This window comes from Nyctibius grandis, chromosome 6 (assembly GCF_013368605.1).
Source record: "Nyctibius grandis isolate bNycGra1 chromosome 6, bNycGra1.pri, whole genome shotgun sequence".
Lineage (NCBI taxonomy): Eukaryota > Metazoa > Chordata > Aves > Nyctibiiformes > Nyctibiidae > Nyctibius > Nyctibius grandis.
In genome coordinates, this window is record NC_090663.1 from 3,090,284 (window position 1) to 3,108,037 (window position 17,754).

A 17,754-nucleotide genomic window follows, 5' to 3' on the forward strand; every position below is an offset into this window, starting at 1 on the left:
GCTCTTTGTGCCGGTGGGAGTTCATAATCCATCTCCATTTGCAGCAAAAATAGGAAGTCCCCCATCTTTAAATGATGTTAGCAGTTAGAAAGTAGGCAAAAAATATCCTAAAAACCCCACAATTCAGAGGCAGCACAAATCCCATGAGTGCTGTGGTGGTGTGTTCGCAGCGAACCATCCCGGCGTGATTCAGCGCTCACACCTCCTCCGCCCCGCGTCTGCTGGCAGAGCTCCCTGTCCTCACAACCAGCTCGTTCTCTGGTGCTAACGAAGCCCAGTTGCCAAGCATCTCTCCTGCCCCGAAGTTCCTTGTGATACCCTGCGGGCAGGCAGCGACTTGGGCTGGGAGCCTCGCTGAGACTGAAGGCACCTTCTCTCTCGAGGTTCACAGAATCAATCAGGTTGGAAGAGCCCTCTGGGATCAAGTCCAACCATTGCCCTGACACCACCATGTCAACTAGACCATGGCACTAAGGGCCATGTCCAGTCTTAAACACATCCAGAGATTGTTACTTCGTTCTCCAGGGAGGGACAGAGAGCGAGCGCGGAGGTTGGAAGGGACAGGGTGGCCAGGGCCTTCTGGTCCAACCCCTGCTCAGAGGAGGGCTCATCTCCATGTCACCTCAGGTTTCTCAGAGCCTTCATCGCATGATTTCTCCTCTTCCTAAACCCCGTAGGACCCTTTGGCAGCAAGTTTCAGCCCCTGCATCCCCTCTTGCTGATACAGGGAGGGATGAGTTTCCCCCTCATCGCTTGGGGAGGGACCATCTACCCCCAGCTGGGTGTGAGTCCTCCTGATCGCTGCCCTTGCAAACGAGCGGGGGCCACTGAAACCCCCGTGGGCAGCAGAGACCCTCTCTGCAGCCCACAAAGATGGGCTTGGTGGTGGGTCACACGTAGCCAGGACTTCCCCAGTGGGTCTTCTGCCAGGACCCACAGCAGTCCCCCTTCAGCTCCCATGCAGAACGGGCAGATGCCACCAGTGAATTTATTTCCCAGCCTGTCTTCTTGTGGGGAAGGGCCTTTGATTGAAGGCCTGAGCAATTTCCTCTGACACTTACCAAGCGCTTTTAGGAGGACGACTCCATCCCTCGTTGGTTGGTGACCTCCCGACGTGATGTCTGCATCCAGCGGGATGGATTCGGACAGGCAAGTGACAAAGGCAGCGCCCCAGCAAGCCTTGACGTTGGCTGCTCTCCTTCTTTAAACGAGCATCAAAGCTCGTTTCCGATATGTCACATGGAAGCAAAAGAGCATCTTTAGCCGAGACACTAAAAAAGAAGGTGCTGGGCTCAGCCAGGAGGTGCAGGATCCCCCCCTCCCCACCAGCCCCAGCCATTAACTCCCCCATCAGCCGTGAGTTCACGGTGACCGGCTGAAAGGCTTGTGACAGGCTAGGGGAGAAGCATCGTGGTTAAAGAAAATTTCTCCTTCTCTGCTGTGAGCTGCAGCCCCCTCCAGCCACCAGGCGTCGGGCAGGGTGGGCTGTGGTGGGGCACCACGACCCCCTCCTCTCTCCTGCCTCTGGGGGGGCTCTGAAAAACCTCATTGGAGGCTTCAAAGCTAACGAAGCTCCTGCTGTTAATGAAGGATGGGGGGGGCGGGGGGGGATATACTAGTGGTTTGCCCTGACCATGTGCAAGGGTGTGATCAGCCAAGGACTGGAAAGTGGTCATTTCATAGAGTCACAGACTGGTTTGGGTTGGAAGGGACCTTAAAGACCATCTAGTCCCACCCCCTGCTACAGGCAGGGACACCTGCCACTAGACCAGGTTGCTCCAAGCCCCATCCAACCTGGCCTTGAACACTGCCAGGGAGGGGGCAGCCACAGCTTCTCTGGGCAACCTGGGCCAGGGTCTCACCACCCTCACAGGGAAGAATTTCTTCCTCAGATCTCATCTCAATCTCGCCTCTTTCAGTTTAAAACCGTTCCCCCTCGTCCTGTCACTCCATGCCCTTGTACAAAGCCCCTCTCCAGCTTTCCTGTAGCCCCTTCAGGTACTGGAAGGTGCTAGAAGGTCTCCCCGGAGCTTTCTCTTCTCCAGGCTGAACAGCCCCAGCCCTCTCAGCCTGTCTCCAGAGCAGAGGGGCTCCAGCCCTCTGAGCATCTTCGTGGCCTCCTCTGGACTCGCTCCAACAACTCCGTGTCCTTGTGTTGGGGGCCCCAGAGCTGGACGCAGCACTGCAGGGGGGGTCTCCCGAGAGCGGAGCAGAGGGGCAGAATCCCCTCCCTCGCCCTGCTGGCCACGCTGCTGGGGATGCAGCCCAGGACACGGGTGGCTTCTGGGCTGCTGCCCGCTCCCCGCCCCGTGGCAGGTCTTTGGGGCTTTCCTCCCGGAGCCGGGTTATAGATAGCAGGAGCTAACGGCGGCGATTAATGCCGCGGCGCCTGTCTCGCCCGCCTCGCATGTCGTTAGGAGATGAGCGCTAACGAAGGGGGCTCCTCTGGGGCCCCGGAGGAGCCTGGGGAAGAGCAGGGACGTGGCAGAGCAAATCTGGTGTCAGAGACACAGAGAAGGGAGCCCGGGGCTGATGTGGGGGGTTGGAGGCATGGCTTGGAGAAGCCCCTAAAGCATCAAGCAGGAGCTGGGTGTGGGTTGGGCCCCAGCACCATCCCAGGGCCATGGCCGGGCACCAGTTGGGTACCAGCTGGGTACCAGTTGGGTACCAGTGAGCATCACCGCCTAGCCAGGATGCTCCCGGCTGAGTCTGCCCAGCCCCATGAAACCCCACCATCCTGCAATCACTTTCCCCACGACTCACCACAGGTGACCCCAATATTTTCATCCCCCAAACCCCCCTTTTTATATTTTCTACATATTTTTTGCCTCCCCCAACTCCTCCCCCCACTCGCATCTCATCCTCCCTTTGATTCCTGTAAGTGATTCTGCGTGGCGGCTGCGGAGCCTCTGCAACTTGGAAAAAAAACCATTTTATTAACCTTCCTTGACTTTAAAGAGCATAATTACATTTTAATCTCATATTCCTGCGTTATCATTCCAGACACAGAGTCATTTGGATGCAGATCGTCCCCGGCTAATGTAATTTTACGATACAGTAATGAAGAGACAGAGCATGAGCGTGTAACACCCAATTTAGAGCTGACATTTGGGTTTCTTTTAAAGAAAACTTTTCCCAGCCGAGGGCTTTTTGCGTCCTCCCCGGCCCTGCAACGCAAGCGGGTCTCGGCTCCCACTGCGAAGGGATGAGGTTGGACACGGGGAAACGTGGCCGCTGCTAATGATGTTGGTCATTAAAGCTGCCCACGGCTGCCCCACGTGGGTGATTCAGCGTCTCGTGGTGGGGACGAGGCGGATTTGGGACCTCACCACTCCCTTGGGCCCACGGAGACCTGAGTCAGGGGCTGCCGTTACCTTCTCCCCTCCTGGTAATTCACCCTCATTTTACCCATCCAACAGCCCCCCAAAACCCAGCACCGTGACCCCCCAGCTTGATGCATCCCTCCAAAATCACAGCTCAGGAGAGGGGAGCAGGCTGGGACCCCCTCAGCACCCCAAACTGCCCCAGAATAGATGACCCCTGCATGCCTCAGTTTCCCTTGGCTGCCGAAGCGATGCTCTGGGCTTCGTCCCCCGCCAACACCCCTCGCCGGTGCTGGGGGAGCCCAGCACGGCGCTGGCTTTGCTTTGCAAAGAGGTTTGGTTTCACTGGGCTGGACTGGAGCAGGACCCCGGTGCCCCTTGGGATGCTCGGGCGGAGCAGCAGCCCCTTCCCCTCCCGGGGTACCACCGTCCCCCTTGCTCCGACCACAGCTGAGCCGGTCCGGGTCGCTGATCCGGTGGCAAAGGGATGCTAATGAGGGTGGGAAAGCGAAGGATGTTAATGAGGGTGGGGGGAAAGCCACGCTCCAGCCCCCCCAGATGATCCCCAGGCTGATTTTTATGGTTGTCGGCCTCCATTCCCCACCTTTGATGAAGGTGAGCTCAGGGTGGGCTGAAGAGTAGAAAATCACCCCCAGAGGCTGGACCACAGCTGGTGGCACCCCGTCTTTGCCCACCCCATCCCTGCCAGCACCCCTAAACCAGCCCCTCCTGATCACTGTGACCCAGCCCCAATGCTTGGGGGGGGAGGCAGCAGATCCTCATTAGGTGCCTGATTCCCCTCTGCATAATTAATTCCACGTTGCTGAGGTCGCCTTCGGCGTTGCTGGGAGGGGGATCTGGGAGCATTCGCAGCTGGATGGTGCAGGGAGGGACTTTTGCTGCCGTTTGCCCCGTACTGACGTTTCTGACAGCTCATCGGTGACACGAGCGTGCCGGGGCTCAGCGCGTGGGGGGACTCGCTGGTCGCACACAGGAGGGTCGACACCAGCCCCAAAGGTGCAGTTATCTTCTCTCTCCCTCTGCCACTGGTGTCTCTGCCTTCTTGTTTCTTGGAGAAAAAGAGGTGGGGAGAGATGGGTGAGCTGTGGGTGACAATGATGGGTGTCGATGGGTCCCTTGGGGCCAGGGCTGTGGCAGGGCCCTGCTCTACACCCCGGCGCTCTGTGCTCCAGCTCCGCAGCCCAGCCCCTTTGTTTAGGTGCCTCTTCGTGCACCCCAGAGCTCTCCCTCCCCCAGCCCTCACCCCATCGCTCCCCTCCAGCATCCCTCCCAGACCAGCATCCTCCAAACCATCAACCCTCCCCAACCCAGCACCTTCTGAATGAGCATCCCTCCCCAAACCAGCATCCCTCCCCAAACCAGCATCCCTCCCAGCTCAGCTCCCCTCCCCAGACCAGGATCCCTCCTAAACCAGCATCCTTCAAACCCACAACTCTCCTCAAACCAGCACCTTCTGAATGAACATCCTTCCCCAAGTGCACATCCCTCCCCAACCAGCATCTCCTAAACCAGCATCCCTCCCAAACCAGCACCCCCTCCTCAAGCCTGCATCCCACCGAGACCAGCACCTTCTGAGTGAGCATCTGTCCCCAAACCAGTATCCCTCCCAAGCCAGCAACTCCCAAACCAGTATCCCTCCCTAATCAGTGTCCCTCCCAAACCAGTATCCCTCTCAAACCAGTATCCCTCCCTAACCACTATCCCTCCCAAACCAGCACTCCTCTAAACCAGCATCCTCCACACCAGTGTCCCTCCCCAAACTCTCACCCCTCCCAGACCAGCACCTCCTGAAGGAGCACCCCCTCCCCACCCAGCACCCCTCCCCAGGAGGTGGCCATCCCCGGGGTGCCCCTCGGAGCAGCCGGAGCTGGGGGTAGGGGGGGACCCAGCACCCCTGAGCGCTGCCGCTCGTGCTCCCGCTCTGAATCACCTCGATTACAGATTCACTTGGATGTGATTTGGGGAGAAAAAAAACCACAGACAGAAGGAAAAAAAAAAACCCAACCAACAAAAAAACAACCCAGCCCTCTTCTTCTTCTTCTTCCTCCTCCCTCCTCCTCCTCCTCCTCTGGGAAGGGGCGACAGCGGCATAAATAGGGGCTGGCGCAGCACGGGGCCAGATGCAGAGCGCTCGCCTTCCCCTGGCACGCGTGGCACGGCTGCGAGCACCCTCGGCCATGGCAGAGCCTTCGCTGCCCCTCTCCTTCCTCTGCCTCCTCGCCTTGTCCTCCGCCTGCTACATCCAGAACTGCCCCCGGGGCGGCAAGCGGGCCCTGCCCGACACGGCCCTGCGACAGGTACGGGCTGGATGGGGCTCGGAGGGGCTGGGTGGGGCTTTTGGGGGGGCTGGGGCAGGTCCTGGGGGTGCAGAGGCTCCTCGACACCTGCAGGCACCCCAGGCCGTGCCGCGCTGCCCTGAGCGCATCCCAGTTTGGGGAGGGCTGGGGGACATGCCCGAGGGCGCACGGTGGGGCGGTGGCGGAGGATAGAGTGACCAACACACCCCAAAATGATGTTGTCACCTCAAGGAGGGGACGGGGCTGGGCCAAGTGTCCCCATGGGGGGACAGGCAGGGATGGGGAGGACATGGGCGGCAGCTGGGATGAGATGGGGACAGCAGCACGAGATGGGGACAAGACAGGTCACCCCGTGCTGGCGTGGCACCCTGAGGGCTGGCAGAGGCTGTGTGGGGGGTGCTTTTGGATAGGAGGGGGGGCAAGTAGGGTGTACCCCCTTTTTGGGGGTCCGGGGGACTCAGCGGGGTCCTTCCCGCAGTGCATGCCCTGCGGCCCTGGGAACAGAGGCAACTGCTTCGGGCCCGGGATCTGCTGCGGCGCGGAGCTGGGCTGTTACCTGGGCACGGCAGAGACGCGGCGCTGCACCGAGGAAGACTACCTGCCTTCGCCCTGCCAGGCCGGCGGGCAGCCCTGCGGGGCGGGGGGCCGCTGCGCCGCCCCCGGCATCTGCTGCACAGCCGGTAACGGGGCGGGGGGGGGGGCGGTGGGGTACGGAGAGTGTGGGGTGTCTCGGGAGCATGGTGATGGCATGGGTCAGTCCTCCAGTTAGAGCTCACCTTGCAAAGGGGAAACTGAGGCACGGAGCGGCAGCAGTGTTGGCCCCATTTTGGGATAATTTGGGGATAGGCGGGTTCAGACTAGAGACAAGGAAGGAATGTTTTACAGTGAGGGTGGTGAGACACTGGCACAGGTTGCCCAGAGAAGTGGTAGATGCCCCATCCCTGAGAGCATTCAAGGCCAGGTTGGATGGGGCTCCTGATCTAGTTCAAGATGTCCCTACTGATTGCAGGAGGCTGAACTAGATGATCTTTGAAGGTCCTTTCCCACCCAAACCATTCCATGACAAGGACTGGGCTGGGAGCTCCTTCCCAAGCTGCCACCATGGGGAGGTTTAGGTTGGAGATCAGGGACAATTTCTTCCCTGAAAGGGTTGTCAAGCACTGGCACAGGCTGCCCAGGGCAGTGGTGGAGTCCCCATCCCTGGAGGGATTTAAAAGTTGTGTAGATGTGGTGCTGAGGGACATGGGTTAGTGGTGGCCTTGGCAGTGCTGGGTTAGCGGTTGGACTTGATGACCTTAAAAGTCCTTCCCAACCAAAATGATTGTGTGATTCTGTGGGATATTTCCCAGCCAGGCACACGCAACCTCCCCAACGTGCTGGGCAAAGCCCCACCAGCCCCTTCCCCACCTGCATTAACCCACTCGTGGTCCCCACTAACCCGCCCCGATGGGTTTTTCCTTTCTGTTGAAGAATCCTGCGCGATGGACGCCGGCTGCCTGGACGAGGGGGCTCAGGAGGCGGCGGAGAAGAACCTGACGGTGCTGGATGGCTCGGCCGGAGATCTGCTCCTCAAGCTCGTGCACTTGGCCAACCGGCAGCAGCAGCAGCAGGGCAAGCACCCCCTCCTCTGAGCCGGGGCGCTGGGCGTCCCCCCCACCCTCACCCATCCCCCCGCCCCAGCCTTGTACATACGACACCCAATAAAAGTCCTCGTGCACTGTGGTGGCTTCGTCCGGGGTGTTGGGGACGGGCCATGGGACCCACCCAGGGCTGGGGGATGGTGGGGTTGGAGGTTGTGGGGTCCTTCATTCCCCGCCCCGTTCCCAAATCCCCCCCAGCCCCATGCGGTTCAGCTCCCATCGCAGTGGTGTTGCTGGGCTGGGTGCAGGATTTGGCCCCGTCCTCGCAGCGCTAAGGGAGAGCAGCCCAGGGGTTCTGGCCATCGAGTCCCACCCCAGGAGCCCCGGCAGCACCCATGGGTGCTGAGCCCCCCAGCACCCCCAGCCCCAGGAAATTGGGGCATCACGCCCCGGGAGGTGCCACCATTGCGTTACCTCTTGGCCAAGGCCCCTCTTTCACAGAATCCCAGCCTGGTTGGGGTGGGAAAGGACCTCTGGAGATCATCCAGTCCAACCCCCTGCCAAAGCAGGGTCACCCAGAGCACGTTGCACAGAGTCGTGTCTGGGTGCGTTTTTGAATAGCTCCAGAGAAGGACACTCCACAACCTCTTTGGGGCAGATTCAGGGCCCCGTTGCCTTCAGGAACCGGCACAAGAGGCGGCTTGAAGCCACATCTACTAAAAATGTTAAAAAGTCAGGAAAACCACCCAAAACCCCCACAAAGAGCAGAAAGGTTTGGGTTCACAGCTGCATACAACCCCCAGGGCTGGTCTCATCTTTCCCCACCATCACTCACCGAGTTGGTCCCCACCACACCCCAATAGGCAGGATCAGCCCCCCCAGTTATTCCACCATCACCCCCCAGATGTGGGGTACGGGTACCCCAACCCTCTCCCCAGCTCCCTTACCCTGGCAGGGTCCCTGCTCCGGGCTGTCTCTGGGCTGGGATCTGGTCACAGCGTGGGGGACAGCTTGTCCTTTATAACATCCCCAAGGAGGTGGCACCTCTGGGGAGGTGGAGCTCCTCCATGCCGGTGGGACCCATCCTGCCCACAGCAGCTCCCCGCACCTCGAAGCAGGGGCAGGATTAACCCAGCGCCTGGTCCCTGCGACGAGCATCTTAGCCCAGCCCTGGGGGGGGTGGGGGACCCAAAATCACCCCAAAACCATTAGGAAAGGGGCAGTGGCCATGTGGAGGGGTCACCCTGAGCTGGACACCCTTGGGATGAAGAAACAGGGCTGCTCAGCCCAGCCCTGGCACTCAGCCTGTCCCGGGACGCAGGATGTGAACCCCAACATCTCTCGCAGCGACGGCGACACGTCACTGAGCCAGAACGATGCCCCAGGCTGGCAGGGGTGTCAAATGTCCCCAAAAAGCACCCAGAGCTGATAACTGGGGGGGTTTTTTCCACACTTGTCTCCCCAAAATATCCCAACCCTGCCCACGGGGGTCCGGGCACCCCCAGAGCACCCGCAGGGGCTCCTGGACGGTGGTTCCCCCCCCCACCAGCCCGCACCGCAGCCGGGGCTGAGCCACTCGGGGGTCACACAGACGCTGAGCCCCTTTTCCATCCCATTAACGTGCATCCCAGCACCCGCCTTGTCCCCAGGGACCAGGACTCGGTGGCTGCCTGACCCCAGGCGGGTGACAAGGACCTGGCTAAGTGGCAGATTTCAAAGCCAGGCGAGAGGCCGACAAGAGGTCACAGCTGCCGGCCTCCGGGCTGCCTAATGCCCAATTAAGCAGGCGCGGGGAGGAACGGGGTAATGGGCTCCACAGATGTACGACGTGGCTGCAGCAGAGGAATTTATTCAAGCTGTGAGACTCTTAATTGCGGTAACGAAGGCGAGGGGTCGGGGTGAGCAGAACCTCACCTGATGATTGCATCAGCCTTCGGCCTCACCCGTGGTGCCGTTACTCCGGGGGGCCTTCGCCTGCTGATGACGTGGTCCAGGGCAGCACGTTGCAGCTCCAGGGCAGAGGCAACGGGGGATTTGTGTGTGGAGGTTTGGTGTTTTAGGGCTGTTGGATGAAAGCAGGAAGGGACGGGCTGGGTGTCACCACCATCCCAAAGCAGGACAAGCCCAGCGTTGAGCTTCCCCCACCAGCCAAGCAGAGATGGGTGGGAAGGACCAACACCACCTTTCCCACCCCAGCTGCTCCTGGAGGAGGACACAGGTTTGGTTTCCTCCCACCAGAAGGGATTTGAAGCCAAGGGAAGCCCAAAGCCCCTGCTCACCCCGCTCCTGGGAGGATGTGTCCCACCAAGCTATGGAGATGCCTCCTTCATCCCTACCCAACCCACGTCAGAGGGGTCCCAGGATGTGGAGTGACAAGCCACAGCTCGGTGGCCCTAAGGCATTGGCAGAGAAGGGACCAGAGCCCCAAAGAGCATCCGCAGCCTCCGCACGTTCCCTCCCCGTCACAGTCAGAGTCATCACCGAGGAGAAAACCAACACCTTGGCCTTGACCTCACGTCCTCGACCTCCGGCGATTAGCAGAGCCCTTCGGTGTGGAAGGCAATGCCTTGTGATTTTTAAGGGAACCGGGTGACGCCAGCCCCGGCATGTGTAAGCAGGAGCTGGCACTATATATACACGGGGCCGCTCGCGGGGTGAGGAGCCGAAAAGCCTCCCCCCGCCGCCGCCATGCCCTGCAAGGCGCTCGCCGTCTGCCTCCTGGGGCTCCTGGCGCTCTCCTCCGCTTGCTACATCCAGAACTGCCCCATCGGGGGCAAACGCGCCGTCCTGGACATGGACATCAGGAAGGTACGTCCCAGCGGGCTGGGAGACCTCCTAACCCCCCTCCTGTCCTTCTCCCAACCCTTCCTGGGGCTTCTGGAGCATCTCCCTTATGAGGAGAGGCTGGGAGAGCTGGGTCTGTTCAGCTGGAGAAGAGCAGACTGAGGGGGGATCTTAGCAAAGCTTACAAATACCTTAGGGGTGGGTGTCAAGAGGAGGGGACCAGACTCTTCTCAGTGGTGCCCAGCGACAGGACAAGGGGCAACGGGCACAAGCTGAAACATGGGAAGTTCCATCTGAATATGAGGAGGAACTTCTTTACTTTGGGGGTGGCAGAGCCCTGGCACAGGCTGCCCAGGGAGGGTGGGGAGTCTCCTCTGGAGATATTCAAAACCCACCTGGATGCGACCCTGTGCAACGTGTTCTGGGTGACCCTGCTTTGGCAGGGGGTTGGACTAGATGATCTCCAGAGGTCCCTTCCAACCCTTAACCATTCTGTGATTCTAGAAAGGACCAGGGGAAAGGTTCAACCTGACCCCAGATGCTTTCCCGACTAACTCCCCCTCACCTTTCTCACCCCCCTCCCCAAGCAGTGCATGCCCTGTGGTCCCAGGAACAAGGGCCACTGCTTCGGTCCCAACATCTGCTGCGGAGAAGAGCTGGGTTGTTACATCGGCACCTCGGAAACCCTGCGGTGCCAGGAGGAAAACTTCCTGCCGACGCCCTGCGAGTCGGGACGCAAACCCTGCGGCGGGGGCGGAGGGAGCTGCGCGGCCCCCGGCATCTGCTGCAGCAGCGGTGAGGGCTCTGTCCCGTCCATTTCCCCAACAGCCAGGGCCACCCCAAGGCAGAGCAGATTGATCCCAAGCCCAGGGAAGGTGGTAACAGACAGTGAGGTTTGGGGGAAGGGAAAAGGCACACAGCAACCGAATTTAGGGGGCTGAGGAAGGGGCTGGGTGGAGAATGGATTGAGAGCAGCCCTGAGGAGAAGGACTTGGGGGTGATGGGTGACGAGAAGCTCACCATGAGCCGGCAATGTGCGCTGGCAGCCCAGAAAGCCACCCGTGTGCTGGGCTGCATCCCCAGCAGTGTGGCCAGCAGGGCGAGGGAGGGGATTCTGCCCCTCTGCTCCGCTCTCGGGAGACCCCCCCTGCAGTGCTGCGTCCAGCTCTGGGGGCACCAACAGAAGAAGGACATGGAGCTGTTGGAGCGAGTCCAGAGGAGGCCACGAAGATGCTCAGAGGGCTGGAGCCCCTCTGCTCTGGAGACAGGCTGAGAGAGCTGGGGCTGTTCAGCCTGGAGAAGAGAAGGCTCCGGGGAGACCTTAGAGCACCTTCCAGTGCTAGAAGGGGCTACAGGAAAGCGGGAGAGGGACTTTTTACAAGGGCATGGAATGACAGGACGAGGGGGAACAGTTTTAAACTGACAGAGGGGAGATTTAGATGAGATATTGGGAAGAAATTCTTTACTGTGGGGGTGGTGAGACCCTGGCCCAGGTTGCCCAGAGAAGCTTTGGCTGCCCCCTCCCTGGCAGTGTTCAAGGCCAGGTTGGATGGGGCTTGGAGCAACCTGGTCTAGTGGAAGGTGTCCCTGCCCGTGGCAGGGGGGTTGGAACTAGATGGTCTTTAAGGTCCCTTCCCACCCAAACCAGTCTGTGACTCTATGAGCACCATCTTGCTCGGTGTTATTGAACAGAGCGCAGGGGGGTCTCCGAGGGCTGGCTCGTGCCCTCTCGTTTCTCACAGTGCTCTCCCCTTTCTCTCCCGGCACAGAGGGCTGCGGGGTCGACTCCTCCTGTGACCAAGAAATGCTGTTTGCGTAGAGCACCCAGGAGAGAAGAACCTGCAAGATCCCTGGTCTTTCGAGCCGCACATCAGGCCGAGAACAGACGAGCCCAGGCCTGTGACTCGGATTTAAGTGATGATCTTAATCAGAAATAAAAACTTGTACAGAAAAAAGGCAAAGCTCTGGGGTTTTTGTGTGCTTGCCTGGTTCAGGTGCAGCTGCAGGAGGGCTGGCTGGAGAGAAACAGCCATTTTTAGGAAAGCAGAGATAAAATGGGAGGATTTAAGGGCGATTCTTACAGGTGATGTTTTATCGGAAGGAGGGAGGGCAGAGGGACCTGCGGTCAGTCCACAAACACCTGGCTGGCATCAGGCAGCCTAAAAAGCACCATTTTGGGGGCAAAGCCCATCTCCAGCGCACTTGGGGAGGGCCAAAGGGAGTGCGGCGTGGTCTGAAAGAGCACAGTAAGCCATGACTGCCAGAGGACCCAGGGAGAGCTGCCAAGCAGAGCAGTGACAGCCTTACCTACAACTTAACCCCCAGGTGATGAACAGAAGGTGGCTGAAGAGGGGAGAAACACGAGGCACATAAAGGCCTGAATCATTTACATTGGGAGAGCTTAGAGAAGCCTTCCAGTGCCTGAAGGGGCTACAGGAAAGCGGGAGAGGGACTTTGTACAAGGGCATGGAGTGATAGGATGAGGGGGAATGGTTTTAAACTGAAAGAGGGGAGATTGAGATGAGATCTGAGGAAGAAATTCTTTGCTGTGAGGGTGGTGAGACCCTGGCCCAGGCTGCCCAGAGAAGCTGTGGCTGCCCCCTCCCTGGCAGTGTTCAAGGCCAGGCTGGATGGGGCTTGGAGCAACCTGGTCTAGTGGAAGGTGTCCCTGCCTGTGGCAGGGGGTTGGAACTAGATGGTCTTTAAGGTCCCTTCCAACCCAAACCTTGATGTGATTCAGAAGTCCTCTGCACAGTTTTCTCATTTAGCTGCACAGACAGATGTGCAAAGGAGGGCTTCAAGGAATGACAGGTCCTTACACCACAGCAGAGACCAGAGGAACAATTACTTCTTTCCCCCAACAACCAAAAGCAGAGGGTCAGTGTTTCCTACAAAGCCACCCAGACCCCATTTGCTTGCAAAAGCATCCAGAGGGGTCGACACGCAGACAGTGGCGGGGCTCTAAGCCAGGACCTGCCTCGGGACCCTTCCCACTCCACTTCCCTCCCCACACACTTGGTGTGAAAGCGGGAGGGATCCAGCCACGTGGGAGATGGAATCGCAGAAAGTCAGAGCCACCAGCAGCCTCTCCACCCCCTCACAGGGCTGAGGCACACTGCGGCTTGGTGCAAGCCCAGATTTCTCCCTCACCTTCCTTCCCACGGGCACGAACCCTTCAGAGGAACCACAGCCAGCCCTTCTCCAACCATTCTGCAGCGGATTTATACATTAAAAGGAACAAACCGGCTCGTAAGCAGAGTCTCTGGACAGAAACCAGCCCCACACCCCCCTGTACCAGGCTGGGGCCGTTAAGACAACACGGTCCGTTTGACGACCCGCCCGTCCTTGTCGATGGCGAAGTTGTAGTTGCGAGGGTTGTCCAGGCACTCCTCGATCCGCGCGTCCAGGTTCTCGGGGGTGATGAAGGTCTTGGCTTCCTCCTGAACGAAGGACAAGGAGTGGCTCGTAACGTGCGTCAGCACACGAGCTGCTGGCACCTGCAGAGCTGGCGCATCCCCAGGATGCCACCAGCATCGCCAGGATCTCAGCAGGAGCCAAGGCCAGAACGAGGAAACCTTTATTCTCTCACTCAGGATTATTCCACCCCGTTCTCAGAGCTCTCACTCAACCTCTATCCCATCCACACGCTGTCAGCACTCCCGGAAGGTGCCAGCGCTTGTGTTCCCAGCTACCAACACAAACACCTCTGGAAAATACGCCCACGGCTTCCACACCGCTCCCACGAGCTGCCAACAAAGGGACCGCCGGCAGCGTTCGTCCCAGGAGGCACCAGCCGCTCTTACCTGCAGCTGGAGAACTTCCTTCTCCTTCTCCTTCAGGAAAGCCTCCATTTTCCTGGCCTTCTTCTCCGCAGCCTCTAACTTCTGCCTCGCCTCTTCTTCCTGTTCTTTCCTAATTCTTTCTTCTCTGCCATATGGAAAGAAAAAAAAACCAACAAGGCTTTAGCGTGGCCAGCAGGGCTAGGGCAGGGATCAACCCCTGTGCTCGGCACTGGTGAGGCCGCACCTCGAATCCTGTGTTCAGTTTTGGGCCCCTCACTACAAGAAAGACCTTGAGGTGCTGGAGCGAGTCCAGAGAAGGGCAACGAAGGTGGTGAAGGGGCAGGAGCACAAGTGTGATGAGGAGCGGCTGAGGGACCTGGGGGTGTTTAGCCTGGAGAAGAGGAGGCTGAGGGGAGACCTTCTCGCTGTCTACAACTGCCTGAAAGGAGGGTGTAGCGAGGGGGGGTCGGTCTCTTCTTCCAAGTAACAAGTGATGGGATGAGAGGAAACGGCCTCAAGTTGTGCCGGGGGGGGGGGTTAAGTTGGAGATCAGGGACAATTTCTTCACCCAAAGGGTTGTCCAGCACTGGAACAGGCTGCCCAGGGCAGTGGTGGAGTCCCCATCCCTGGGGGGATTTAAGAGCCATGTAGATGTGGTGCTGAGGGACATGGGTTAGTGGTGGCCTTGGCAGTGCTGGGTTAACGGTTGGACTCGATGATCTTGGAGCTCCTTCCCAACCAAAATGATTCTGTGATTCCAACGCTCACACTCTGCAGGGTGGCACTTTGGTGAGACACACGAATCCCTCAGGACACAAAGCTGCCAAGTCTGAGCACAGCCAGAACAAACGGGAAGGAGCGGAGCAGCCGCGCTGGGGAAAAGAGCCTGCGCTGTCCCCAGCGTGGGGACAAAGAGAATTCCCCTCCTCCTGGGAGAGAAAAATCAGCGCAAAACCTTAACACAGAAGCTTTCAAACAGACCGGCACTGACACATGTGGTGTGGACCTGAGACCTGGCAGGGTCTGGCTCCGCTTGGGACCTCCAGGTCAGAGCACGGGAAGCACAAGCGCTTTGGACAGGCCAAGGGACCGCCAGCGGGGACGGGATCGATGGGATTTTCCCTTCAACCTCCTCCCGCTTTCAAGATTCAGCAGATGCTGATTTTCTTGGAAGCAGCGACGCGCTTTCCGTGCCCGACCAGAGGATGGATCCCTGGGAGCAGCACGGGAGGAAACACGGAGAAACTCATCCTCCCATTGCCACCCACCTCCGCGGAGAGCAGGAGGGTGTCCCCAGCTCGGTGACGTACCCCTCCGCAGTGAGAGGCGCTGGGAACCCGACCGCTGCGTGCACGGGTTTATTTTAAAAAGGTCAAAATTTAAGTCACAGAATCACCGAATCAATCAGGTTGGAAGAGACCTCTGGGATCATCGAGTCCAACCGTTGCCCTGACACCACCATGGCAACTAGACCATGGCACTAAGGGCCATGTCCAGTCTTTTCTTAAACACCTCCAGAGGTGGTGACTCCACCACCTCCCTGGGCAGCCCCTTCCAATGGCTAATGACCCTTGCTGAGAAGAAATGCTCCCTAATGTCCAACCTGAACCTCCCCTGGCCAAGCTTGAGGCCGTGTCCTCTTGTCCTATCGCTGGTTGCCTGGGAGAAGAGGCCGACTCCCACTGCACTACAACCTCCCTTCAGGTAGTTGTAGACTGCACTAAGGTCACCTCTGAGCCTCCTCTTCTCCAGGCTAAACACCCCCAGCTCCCTCAGCCATTCCTTGTAGGTCAGACCGTCCAGACCCTTCACCAGCTTGGTCGCCCTCCTCTGGACTCGCTCCAACACCTCAACATCTTTCTTGAAGTGCGGGGCCCAGAACTGGACACAGGATTCAAGGTGCGGCCTCACCAGTGCCGAGTACAGAGGGACGATCCCTTCCCCAGACCAGCTGGCTACACTATTCCTAATAGAGGCCAGGATGCCGTTGGCCTTCTTGGCCACCTGGGCACACTGCTGGCTCATGTTTAGCCGGCTGTCGATCAGCACCCCCAGGTCTCTTTCTAACCACTCTTCCCCCAGCCTGTAGCGCTGCGTGGGGTTGTTGTGGCCCAAGTGTAAGACCCGGCACTTGTTCTTGTTGAAGTGTCTTTGTAAAAGTTAAGCCTGACTCCAACCGCCCCAGGTGTTGAACCGAGCTCTGCAGAAGCCAAGGTCAAAGCCATGGAGGGCCGTCACCCCCGGGCTGACCTGCGCGCGCGCTGCTGTGCATTCTGCTCCTCGTTCCAGGCCATGAGGCGCCGGTGCTCCTCCGCCAGCTCCGCCGAGTCCTCCTGGGACAGCAGCGTCTCCCGCTTCTTCTGCAGCACCTCGGCCCTGAACTCGGCCCTGCCGGAGGGGAGGGAGGGCAGGGGGGGCGGCTGAGCTCCTGCCCGGGGCTGGGCACCCAGGGGGTTTCCCCAAACCTCCCCCACAGCGGTGCCAGCCCCCCCGTGCCCCACAGTAACCTGGGGTCTAGCTGCTCCTGCTCCAAAGTGGCCCCAGACCCCCCAACCCTCCCTTGCCCCATAGCCAGCCCCCTGCCCCACAGCAGCCCCACACCCAACTCCCTGGCCCTATAGCCAGCCTTCTCCCTTGCAGCAGCCCCACATCCAGCCCCACAACCAGCCCCCCAACCCACTTCTGCACAAGCCCAACCCTCCCCTGCCTCACAGCAACCCCACAGCCCTATACGCAGCCTCCTGCCCCACAGCCGCCCCACAACCCCACACCAGCCCCCTGCCCCACAGCAGCCCATATGGGCTGAGCACAGAGCCCCAGCCACCCCCCAACCCTCTCCTGCCCCACAGCCATCCCACAGCCCTATACCCAGTCCCCTACCCCATAACCAGCCCCACAGACCCACACCGAGCCCCCTGCCCCACATCAGCCCATATGGGCTGCCCTGCAGAGCCCCAGCCACCTCCCAACCGTCTCCTGCCCCACAGCCCTATACCCAGCCCCCTGCCCCATAACCAGCCCCACAGCTGCCCCACAGCCCTATACCCAGCCCCCTGCCCCATAACCAGCCCCACAGACCCACACCGAGCCCCCTGCCCCACAGCCAGCCCATATGGGCTGAGCCACAGAACCCCAGCCACCCCCCAACCCTCTCCTGCCCCACAGCCAGCCCCTTGCCCCATAACGAGCCCCACAGCAAGCCCCCTGCCCCACAGCCGCCCCCGGCCCGGTCTCGTAACCCCCCTCTGCCCCCCACCACCGCCCAGCCCCGGCCGCCGGGCGGGTACCGGAGGGCGCCGAGGACCAGCCGGTGCTGCCGGTACCGCTCCAGCACCACCAGCAGCTCCTCGGGGTCCACGGGCGGCGGCACCTTCAGCCGCGACGCCTTGGACTTGGCGGGGGGGTCGTGCCGCGTCTTGCGGCCCCGCGCCGGGACCAGCCGCGGCCCCCGGGCGGGGCAGGGCCCGGGGCAGGGCCCGGGGGGGGCGGCGGGGCCCAGCGCGGCGCCCAGGGCCGGCCCCGGGCGGCAGCGGCCCAGCGCCCGCAGCATGGCGGGTCCACGGCACCGGGCGGGCCGTGCGGGACCGTGCGGGACCGCCCCGCCGCGAGGCACCACGGGAGAGGGGCGGGAGCGGGGCGGGGGATCCCACGGGCACGGCACCGCCCACGGGGCACGGGACCGGGCACCCCCCCCACGGGGCACGGGACCCACGGGGCACGGCACAGCCCACGGACACGGGACCGGGCACCGCCCATGGGACCACCCACGGGACACGGGACACGGGAACCCCCCACGGGGCACGGGAGAGGGCACCGCCCATGGGACCACCCACGGGGAACGGGACCCCCCCACGGGCACGGCACCGCCCACGGGACACGGGACCCACGAGACACGGCATCGCCCCATGGACACGGGACCCACGGGACACAGCACCCACGGGTCACGGCCCTGCCCCACGGGACACAG

The 17,754-nt window shown here is 60.6% G+C and overlaps 3 protein-coding genes across 4 annotated transcripts; 2 read left to right on the plus strand and 1 right to left on the minus strand.

Moving 5' to 3' along the window:
* The first annotated feature begins 4,267 nt into the window (after positions 1-4,267).
* On the plus strand, positions 4,268-7,363 carry LOC137665178 (vasotocin-neurophysin VT-like). The gene is made up of 4 exons (XM_068404013.1): positions 4,268-4,340; positions 5,421-5,641; positions 6,120-6,321; positions 7,112-7,363. The coding sequence occupies exons 2-4, from the start codon at positions 5,465-5,467 to the stop codon at positions 7,270-7,272; spliced, it is 540 nt and encodes a 179-aa protein (XP_068260114.1). The 5' UTR covers positions 4,268-4,340; positions 5,421-5,464; the 3' UTR covers positions 7,273-7,363.
* Positions 7,364-9,909: 2,546 nt separating this feature from the next.
* LOC137664642 (neurophysin 1) lies at positions 9,910-11,824 on the plus strand. Its single transcript, XM_068402917.1, has 3 exons — positions 9,910-10,029; positions 10,596-10,800; positions 11,775-11,824. Exons 1-3 carry the CDS (start codon positions 9,910-9,912, stop codon positions 11,822-11,824), a joined length of 375 nt encoding a protein of 124 aa, XP_068259018.1.
* Positions 11,446-17,357, minus strand: MRPS26 (mitochondrial ribosomal protein S26). 2 transcript variants are annotated; one of them, XM_068402916.1, is made up of 5 exons: positions 17,075-17,357; positions 16,038-16,175; positions 13,809-13,932; positions 13,301-13,445; positions 11,446-11,796 (listed from the first exon to the last, which is right to left on the minus strand). In XM_068402916.1, the coding sequence occupies exons 1-4, from the start codon at positions 17,335-17,337 to the stop codon at positions 13,314-13,316; spliced, it is 657 nt and encodes a 218-aa protein (XP_068259017.1). In that variant the 5' UTR covers positions 17,338-17,357; the 3' UTR covers positions 11,446-11,796; positions 13,301-13,313. The 2 variants fall into 2 exon arrangements, with proteins under 2 accessions (XP_068259017.1, XP_068259016.1); XM_068402915.1 differs by lacking the exon at positions 11,446-11,796 and having other exon boundaries at positions 13,201-13,445.
* Positions 17,358-17,754: the final 397 nt, after the last annotated feature.